Raw genomic sequence first — 10,463 nt, 5'->3', positions numbered from 1 at the left:
GCAAGATGGGGACAGTAGGACCAGATGGAAACAGTAGGACAAGATGGAAACAGTAGGACAAGATGGAGACAGTAGGACAAGATGGAGACAGTAGGACAAGATGGAGACAGTTGGGCAAGATGGAGACAGTAGGACCAAATGGAAACAGTAGGACAAGATGGAGACAGTAGGGCAAGATGGGGACAGTAGGGCAAGATGGAGACAGTAGGGCAAGATGGGGACAGTAGGACAAGATGGAGACAGTAGGGCAAGATGGAGACAGTAGGACAAGATGGAGACAGTAGGGCAAGATGGAGACAGTAGGGCAAGATGGGGACAGTAGGACAAGATGGAGACAGTAGGGCAAGAATGAGACAATAGGGAAAGATAGAGACAGTAGGACAAGATGGAGACAGTAGGACAAGATGGAGACAGTAGGGCAAGAATGAGACAATAGGGAAAGATGGAGACAGTAGGACAAGATGGAGACAGTAGGACAAGATGGAGACAGTAGGACAAGATGGAGACAGTAGGACCAGATGGAAACAGTAGGACAAGAGGGAAACAGTAGGACAAGATGGAGACAGTAGGACAAGATGGAGACAGTTGGGCAAGATGGAGACAGTGGGACCAAATGGAAACAGTAGGACAAGATGGGGACAGTAGGGCAAGATGGAGACAGTTGAGCAAGATGGAGACAGTAGGACCAAATGGAAACAGTAGGACAAGATGGAGACAGTAGCGACAAGATAGGAGACAGTTGGAGCCTAGATGGAGACAGTAGGACCAAATGGGAAACAGTGAGGACAGATGGGGACAGTAGGAACAAGATGGAGACAGTAGGGCAAGATGGAGGGGAGTAGGAAGATGGAGACAGTAGGGCAAGATGGAGAAGTAGGAGCAGATAGGAGAGAGCAGGGCAAGATGGAGACAGTAAGGACCAGATTGGAGACAGTAGGGCAAGATGGAGACAGTAGGGCAGATGGAGAGAGTAGGGCAAGATGGCAGACACTAGGGACCAGATGGAGACAGTAAGGGCAGACAGGCGGGAAGTAGGGAAAGGGGACCGTAGGGGCTAAGATGGAGACAGTAGGGGCAGATGGGAGAAGTAGGACAGTGGAAACAGTAGGGCAAAAATGGAGACAGTACGGGCAGATCGGGGACAGTAGGGCAAGATGGGGACAGTAGGGCAAGATGGAGAGAGTAGGAGAGATGGAGACAGTAGAGATGGAGACAGTAGGGCAAGATGGGGACAGTAGGACAAGATGGAGAGGTAGGGGCAAGATGGAGACAGTAGGGCAAGAATGGAGAAGAGTAGGCAAGATGGGACAGTAGGACCCAGATGGGGATCAGTAGGACAAGATAGTAGGCAGGGCACGATGGAGACAGTAGGGCAGATGAGAGAGTAGGGATGGACAGTGGGATGGAGGTAGGGGCAAGATGGGACAGTAGGCAAGATGGGACAGTAGGGCAAGATGGAGACAGTAGGGCAAGTGGATGGGCACAGATAGACAGTAGGGCAAGATGGGGACAGTAGGGCAAGATGGAGACAGTAGGGCAAGAGGAGACAGTAGGGCAAGATGGGGACAGTAGGGCAAGATGGAGCAGTAGGGCAAGATGGAGACAGTAGGGCAAGATTGGGGACAGTAAGGGCAAGATGGGGACAGTAGGGCAAGATGGAGACAGTAGGGCAAGATGGAGACAGTAGGAGCAAGATTGGAGACAGTGGGCAAGATGGAGACAGTAGGGCAGATGGGGACAGTCTAGGGCAAGATGGAGACGTAGGGCAAATTGGAGACAGTAGGCAAGATGGAGACAGTGGAACAGATGGAGACAGTGGCAAGATGGGGACAGTAGGGCCAAGATTGGAGACAGTTAGGGCAAGATGGAGACAGTAAGGACAAGATAGGAGAACAAGTTAGGGACAAGATGGAGACAGTAGGACAAGATGGGGACAGTAGGGCACAGATGGGGACAGTAGGGGCAAGATGGGGACAGTAGGGCAAGATGGGGAACAGTAGGGCAAGATGGGGACAAGTAGGCAAGATGGAGACAGTAGGACAAGATGGAGACAGTAGGGCAAGATGGGGACAGTAGGGCAAGATGGAGACAGTAGGACAGAGATGGGGACAGTAGGGCAAGATGGGGACAGTAGGGCAAGATGGGGACAGTAGGGCAAGATGGGGACAGTAGGGCAAGGGGACAGTAGGGCAAGATGGAGACAGTAGGGCAAGATGGAGACAGTAGGACAAGATGGGGACAGTAGGGCAAGATGGAAACAGTAGGGCAAAATGGAGACAGTAGGGCAAGATGGAGACAGTAGGACAAGATGGGGACAGTAGGGCAAGATGGAAACAGTAGGGCAAAATGGAGACAGTAGGGCAAGATAGGGACAGTAGGACAAGATGGGGACAGTAGGACAAGATGGAGACAGTAGGGCAAGATGGAGACAGTAGGGCAAGATGGAGACAGTAGGACAAGATGGAGACAGTAGGGCAAGATGGAGACAGTAGGGCAAGATGGAGACAGTAGGGCAAGATGGAGACAGTAGGACAAGATGGAGACAGTAGGGCAAGATGGGGACAGTAGGGCAAGATGGGGACAGTAGGGCAAGATGGAGACACATTTATCTTTTATAAATATACAAACTTGAGACCTATAATTGCATTGGCTTTGGGCCTTTCCTGCTCCTGTGGCTCCTCCCACTAATTACCTAATGTGCCAACAAGTACATCTTCAGGCGGATGTGGTGGATCATGTGATTCTTTAATGATTATTTTCTGCCCCCTGTGAAAGTGACTAATAGCCATAAACATCCGTGAATAATCTACCTCCCGGCAGCAGAGACACTGGCGGCAGCACAGACCAGCCCTTGTGGTGCGGAAGGGAAGTTACGGGACGGGGAGGTTGCACCTTTATAAACAGCCGCAGGGATTGGCTGGAGAGAATAATGAGGCGGGATATTTGGTTCAATTCAGGAAGTTGAGATCAAATCCAAAAACAACTTCAATCAAACGCAAATAAAGATTTTATTATGGTTTCCCTTGTCCTGGTTTTCTTTTCTGAATGCGAATGGGAAGGGAGCAACATGGCAGCTCCCAGTAGGTATCAGAATAGCACTCAATAGTAAGAAATCCAAGTCCGGCTTGGGACTCCTCCAGTTACATGGGAGTAGGAGAAACAATAGGTTAGCTGAAAGCAGTTCTAATGTGTAGCGCTGGCTGAAAGCTCAGACTCAGGCACACTTTACTGCTGCGCTGCAAGTTGGAGTGATATCCCCCCCCTCACCCCCAGCAGCAATCAGCAGAACAATGGGAAGGGAGCAAGATAGCAGCTCCCAGTAGGTATCAGAATAGCACTCAATAGTAAGAAATCCAAGTCCGACTTGGGACTCCTCCAGTTACATGGGAGTAGGAGAAACAATAGGTTAGCTGAAAGCAGTTCTAATGTGTAGCGCTGGCTGAAAGCTCAGACTCAGGCACACTTTACTGCTGCGCTGCAAGTTGGAGTGATATCCCCCCCCCTCACCCCCAGAAGCCGAACAGCAGAACAATGGGAAGGGAGCAAGATAGCAGCTCCCAGTAGGTATCAGAATAGCACTCAATAGTAAGAAATCCAAGTCCGGCTTGGGACTCCTCCAGTTACATGGGAGTAGGAGAAACAATAGGTTAGCTGAAAGCAGTTCTAATGTGTAGCGCTGGCTGAAAGCTCAGACTCAGGCACACTTTACTGCTGCGCTGCAAGTTGGAGTGATATCCCCCCCCCCCTCACCCCCAGCAAGCCAATCAGCAGAACAATGGGAAGGGAGCAAGATAGCAGCTCCCAGTAGGTATCAGAAATAGCACTCAATAGTAAGAAACCCAAGTCCGGCTTGGGACTCCTCCAGTTACATGGGAGTAGGAGAAACAATAGGTTAGCTGAAAGCAGTTCTAATGTGTAGCGCTGGCTGAAAGCTCAGACTCAGGCACACTTTACTGCTGCGCTGCAAGTTGGAGGGATATCCCCCCCCCCCCCCTCACCCCCAGCAGCCAATCAGCAGAACAATGGGAAGGGAGCAAGATAGCAGCTCCCAGTAGGTATCAGAATAGCACTCAATAGTAAGAAACCCAAGTCCGGCTTGGGACTCCTCCAGTTACATGGGAGTAGGAGAAACAATAGGTTAGCTGAAAGCAGTTCTAATGTGTAGCGCTGGCTGAAAGCTCAGACTCAGGCACACTTTACTGCTGTGCTGCAAGTTGGAGTGATATCCCCCCCTCCCTTAGAAATTGATTACTCAGTCTCTGTCGCATTCATTTTATCTAAAGGTTCTGCCAAGAAACAAGCTCAGCAGGGATTGGATCTCGGGTAACTACCTCCCTAATTAGTTTTCCATTCCCAAATGACAAAAGAGTTAAGACATATCTATGGAAGAGAAGTTGCCATTGGCTGGAGAGAGAGGATTTATCATGTAAATTGAGATTGTTTTTCCGAAATAAAAATGTCAATATAAATATAATGTCCCTAAAAGGGAGTTTTCCTGAGGTCAATATGGATCTTTCCATCTACAGTGAGTGGCAGGGAGTATACGGATTCTACCATTTGTAAAAAGTTGAACTTTTCAAATTGTTGCACAAAAAAACAAGCGTCAAAACCCTCCCCCTCCCATCTGACTGCTAATATCCTTATCATTTACAGTAGGGGGTACATTATCCCTTATAATACATGAGTGATACTCAGAGTTCCCTGTATAACTCAGCCTGCAGCCTTGTGCCTTTATATGGGGGGCACAGAACCCCTCAGTGACTGCTAATATCCTTATCATTTACAGTAGGGGGTACATTATCCCTTATAATACACGAGTGATACTCAGAGTTCCCTGTATAACTCAGCCTGCAGCCTTGTGCCTTTATATGGGCACAGAACCCCTCAGTGACTGCTAATATCCTTATCATTTACAGTAGGGGGTACATTATCCCTTATAATACACGAGTGATACTCAGAGTTCCCTGTATAACTCAGCCTGCAGCCTTGTGCCTTTATATGGGGGGCACAGAACCCCTCAGTGACTGCTAATATCCTTATCATTTACAGTAGGGGGTACATTATCCCTTATAATACATGAGTGATACTCAGAGTTCCCTGTATAACTCAGCCTGCAGCCTTGTGCCTTTATATGGGCACAGAACCCCTCAGTGACTGCTGATATCCTTATAATTTACAGTAGGGGGTACATTATCCCTTATAATACATGAGTGATACTCAGAGTTCCCTGTATAACTCAGCCTGCAGCCTTGTGCCTTTATATGGGGGGCACAGAGCCCCTCAGTGACTGCTAATATCCTTATCATTTACAGTAGGGGGTACATTATCCCTTATAATACATGAGTGATACTCAGAGTTCCCTGTATAACTCAGCCTGCAGCCTTGTGCCTTTATATGGGGGGCACAGAGCCCCTCAGTGACTGCTAATATCCTTATCATTTACAGTAGGGGGTACATTATCCCTTATAATACATGAGTGATACTCAGAGTTCCCTGTATAACTCAGCCTGCAGCCTTGTGCCTTTATATGGGGGGCACAGAACCCCTCAGTGACTGCTAATATCCTTATCATTTACAGTAGGGGGTACATTATCCCTTATAATACATGAGTGATACTCAGAATTCCCTGTATAACTCAGCCTGCAGCCTTGTGCCTTTATATGGGGGGCACAGAACCCCTCAGTGACTGCTAATATCCTTATCATTTACAGTAGGGGGTACATTATCCCTTATAATTCATATCACATAATTCAATTTGTAAAATTTATTTTGAATTTGAATCCTAACCCTTCCCACATCGCACTGAGTATTCAGGATTTTGGGAATTTATCGCTGAGTTGCCCGGCTCTTCGGTTTATAGACGGGGACGTCCCCCTCCCGCGGGGGCGGGATTCCCTTGATGATGTCGGAAGCTTTCTCGCCAATCATGATGGTCGGGGCGTTTAAGTTGCCGCTGATGATACTGGGCATGATGGAGGCATCTACCACCCTTAGATTTTCCACCCCTATAACCCTTGTGTGGGGATCCACCACGGAGCCGCGGTCACTGGGTCGGCCCATTCTGCAGGTACAGGAGGGGTGATACGCCGTGTCGGCTTTCTGCCTGATGAAGGCGTCGATTTCTTTATCCGACTGAACGTTTGGCCCTGGTAAAACTTCAGGGCCACGGAAATCATCGAATGCTTTTTGGGCAAAAATTTCTCTGGACAGTTTCACACATTGACGGAAATCTGTAACGTCCTTCTCTGTAAATCAAAATAAAAGTACAATTAGAATTGTGTCTGTCTGGGCTGTTCTGGGGTCTCCTGGTCCCCTAAATCTGAATTAGTACAGGGGAATCCCTATGTGCCATAGTTTTATGGTATCTCTCTGTACAGGCTATGGGCAAACTTAGGGGGCTGTTCCTGCTGAATTGTGCTTAGTACAGGGGAATCCCTATGTGCCATAGTTTTATGGTATCTCTCTGTACAGGCTATGAGCAAACTTAGGGGGCTGTTCCTGCTGAATTGTGCTTAGTACAGGGGAATCCCTATGTGCCATAGTTTTATGGTATCTCTCTGTACAGGCTATGGGCAAACTCTAGGCTGTTCCTGGCTATTGGGCCACAATGGGGTAGAACTCACCTGTTGACAGGTAATTTGGGTTTATAATGGGCGGGTCCCTTGGGTCAGAACTCCTGAGTTTGATCCAGCCCAGACTGGTTGCTCTCATGGTGCCAACATGAACCTATAATACAATGAAGAAAAGGAGAAAATTATGACGCCCATAAGATTGCCCCACGGCAGTCACAGCCCTGGGGGTAAAACACATTGCACCCCCAGCAGATCTACTGGCAGGATCAGAGCAAGGGGACCCCAGAGCCAAAGGGGAGATTAAGATCAGTTAACCCCTGTGTAGGGTTTCTAAAGTCAGGCCCTAAGGAGGGTTCCCGTTAGGCACTAGGGGGTGGTCCTGTGTGTTTGTGTGTTAAATGGAGTTTCCCTGCATTTCTCAACAGCAGCCACTAGGTGGGGTTCTGGGATAGAAAAGGGCATGCAGCCATGTTCTGTTAGGTTTTCTAGCCTGGGACCTCCCTCTGGATAGAGGCGTAACAACAGGCTAGTGTTCTAGGTAGTAGATTATTGTAATGGGTCGCTCTAGGAGTGACAGGCAGGGTAGTAAGAACGGGCAGAAGTGGCCCCACCAGGAGTCAGAGGGGTTAAGGCATACCCCCCAACTGTCCCGCTTTTTACGGCGCATCCCGCTGTCCCGGATAGTTCCATGAATGTCCCGCATTGCGGCATGCGCTTGCTGTAGCCGGATGTTCTTGCTTCGTCTGCGGCTTCGTTATGCCTCTCCTTGCGCTGCGCAACAGGCCCGTTTATAAGGTTGCGCCCCGTGCGTAATGACGTCACACCCACAGGCGCAACCTTATAAACGGGCCTGTCGCGCAGCGCAAGGAGAGGCACAACAAAGCCGCCGACGAAGGCGGAGCGCCTGTGGGAGGTACTGTGAATGGGGGGCTACTGTGATAGGGGGAGACTGTGTATTGGGGGGGCTACTGTGTATTGGCGCTATTGTGTATTGGGGGGTACTATGTATTGGGGGGTACTGTGTATTGGGGGGTACTGTGTATAGGGGCACTGTGTATGGGAGACTATTGTGTATTGGGGGCTACTGTGTATTGGGGGATACTGTGTATTGGGGGGTACTGTGTATAGGGGCACTGTGTATGGGAGACTATTGTGTATTGGGGGCTACTGTGTATTGGGGGTACTGTGTATTGGGGGGCTACTGTGTATTGGGGGCTACTGTGTATTGGGGGCTACTGTGTATTGGGGGTACTGTGTATTGGGGTACTGTGTATTGGGGATACTGTGTATTGGGGGTACTGTGTATTGGGGGGTACTGTGTATTGGGGGGTACTGTGTATAGGGGCACTGTGTATGGGAGACTACTGTGTATTGGGGGGCTACTGTGTATTGGGGGGTACTGTGTATTGGAGGCTACTGTGTATTGGGGGCTACTGTGTATTGGGGGTACTGTGTATAGGGGCACTGTGTATGGGAGACTATTGTGTATTGGGGGCTACTGTGTATTGGTGGCTACTGTGTATTGGGGGGTACTGTGTATTGGGGGGCTACTGTGTATTGGGGGTAATGTGTATTGGGGGGCTACTGTGTATTGGGGGCTACTGTTGTATTGGGGGTACTGTGTATTGGGGCTACTGTGTATTGGGGGCTACTGTGTATTGGGGGGTACTGTGTATTGGGGGCTACCGTGTATTGGGGGGCTACTGTTGTTATTGGGGGTACTGTGTATTGGGGGTACTGTTTATTGGGGGCTACTGTGTATTGGGGGGGTACTGTGTATTGGGGGCTACTGTGTATTGGGGGTACTGTGTATAGGGGCACTGTGTATGGGAGACTATTGTGTATTGGGGGCTACTGTGTATTGGGGGCTACTGTGTATTGGGGGGGCTACTGTGTATGGGGGGGCTACTGTGTATGGGGGGGCTACTGTGTATGGGGGCTGCTGTGTATGGGGGGTACTGTGTATGGGGGGGCAAAACTGGTACATAGTTATAACTGACTGCCTTCTCTCTATATCTGTATTTATATGTAGGAGTTGCTATACTGCTTCCCTTAGGTAGTACAGTATGAGGGTATAGCACATTTGCGTCTGATCCCACCATTTCAACTATATAAAAGGAGTATTTTTTTTAAAATGGGGTGTGGTAATTGGGGCGTGGTCAAAAAAATTTGCAACGCTGCGCACGCCAAATCTTTTTGTCCCTCTTTTCATTTTTCAAATGTTGGGAGGTATGGTTAAGGCCCCCCAGTGTTTATGGCTGGAGCCTAGGGCATGTAGTGTCTCTCGGCGAGAGTACCGGGGGGAGCCCTTAGAGAGGGTCTCTTGGCGAGAGTACCGGGGGGAGCCCTAAGAGAGGGTCTCTTGGCGAGAGTACCGGGGGAGCCCTAAGAGAGGGTCTCTTGGTGTGAGTACCGGGGGGAGCCCTTAGAGAGGGTCTCTTGGTGTGAGTACCGGGGGGAGCCCTTAGAGAGGGTCTCTTGGCGAGAGTACCGGGGGGAGCCCTTAGAGAGGGTCTCTTGGTGTGAGTACCGGGGGGAGCCCTTAGAGAGGGTCTCTTGGCGAGAGTACCGGGGGGAGCCCTTAGAGAGGGTCTCTTGGTGTGAGTACCGGGGGGAGCCCTTAGAGAGGGTCTCTTGGTGTGAGTACCGGGGGAGCCCTTAGAGAGGGTCTCTTGCGAGAGTACCGGGGGAGCCCTTAGAGAGGGTCTCTTGGTGTGAGTACCGGGGGGAGCCCTTAGAGAGGGTCTCTTGGTGTGAGTACCGGGGGGAGCCCTTAGAGAGAGTCTCTTGGTGTGAGTACCGGGGGGAGCCCTTAGAGAGGGTCTCTTGGCGAGAGTACCGGGGGAGCCCTTAGAGAGGGTCTCTTGGCGAGAGTACCGGGGGGAGCCCTTAGAGAGGGTCTCTTGGTGTGAGTACCGGGGGGAGCCCTAAGAGGGTCTCTCGGTGAGAGTACCGGGGGGAGCCCCTAGATAGGATCACCTGACAGGAGTACCATGGGACCCAATAGGAGAGAGGGTCTCTAAGAGAGAAATAAAGGAGAAGTGTGATTGGTCTGTGTGTGTAACGTCCCTGTCAGTAACAAAGCTGAGTTCATCTGGTTCAGCATCACAGCCGGTGTCTCTTCCTACCCAGGGACCCTGCCGGGTAACAGCTCCCCCCTGGGGAGGGCAAGGTACCGGGAGTGCTGGGAGTCCCTACATAAGGAGGACATGGGAGTTTCCCAGGGAGGGGAGTTACAGTTCTACCTGTCCCTACCCTGGGGGGAGGCACGCCAGTAACAGCAATACCCTACCTGCCCCCATAGTAAGCGGGGACACAGGGCTCCGATTTTACCCCATTTATAAAACTGACACCTGCGCCTCTCTCTCTCCCGTCTCGTTAGTCTCTTCCATCTAATTAATCCCAGTTTAACCCTCAGTATCCCTCCCTTTGTGTGAGTGGCCTGCTCTTCCCTTCAGTCCCGCCCAGGTATGGCATCCTGCTGCTGATTGGCTCATCGGTCCGTGTATATAATACGTAATGCTTGGCGGACTTGAATCCGTTGCAGCATGCATTTCCTATTGGGTAAAAGGGCAGATTCCCAGAGGCAATTAATCATGTGATCACTGATACCCACGCTGCATGTGATTGGTGGCTCTGTGCCCCCCAGCCCCTCCGGCCGGGTTTAGGGGGTAACTAGTTACTGGGTGGGGATCTGCTTGTGATCCAGTGATCCCTCACCTGAAAAGCCTCTATCTTGGGATTAACCCTTCCATGATCTATAACCTGTGAGGGCAGGAAATGGAACTGAATGTCGGGGTGCTCCACGTTGGGGCCACTTCGGATGAAGCCCCCCGATTCTAAATGGGACGTCGCTCCGTCACCTAAAGAGAAGGGAAACAGGGAGTAGCG

The 10,463-nt window shown here is 50.4% G+C and overlaps 1 protein-coding gene across 1 annotated transcript in view; it reads right to left on the bottom strand.

Annotated features, from left to right (window-relative positions):
* Positions 1–5,749: 5,749 nt before the first annotated feature.
* Positions 5,750–10,463, bottom strand: part of chdh (choline dehydrogenase) — a 37,180-nt gene continuing 32,466 nt past the window's right edge. The window contains 3 exon segments of the mRNA XM_031901264.1: positions 5,750–6,245; positions 6,624–6,726; positions 10,293–10,435. Coding sequence (XP_031757124.1) covers positions 5,827–6,245; positions 6,624–6,726; positions 10,293–10,435 — 665 coding nt within the window. The 3' untranslated portion in view covers positions 5,750–5,826.

This window comes from Xenopus tropicalis, chromosome 4, assembly GCF_000004195.4.
Source record: "Xenopus tropicalis strain Nigerian chromosome 4, UCB_Xtro_10.0, whole genome shotgun sequence".
NCBI lineage: Eukaryota > Metazoa > Chordata > Amphibia > Anura > Pipidae > Xenopus > Xenopus tropicalis.
Note: the sequence above shows the minus strand (reverse complement) of the source record. Positions and strands in the feature narration are given on the sequence as shown.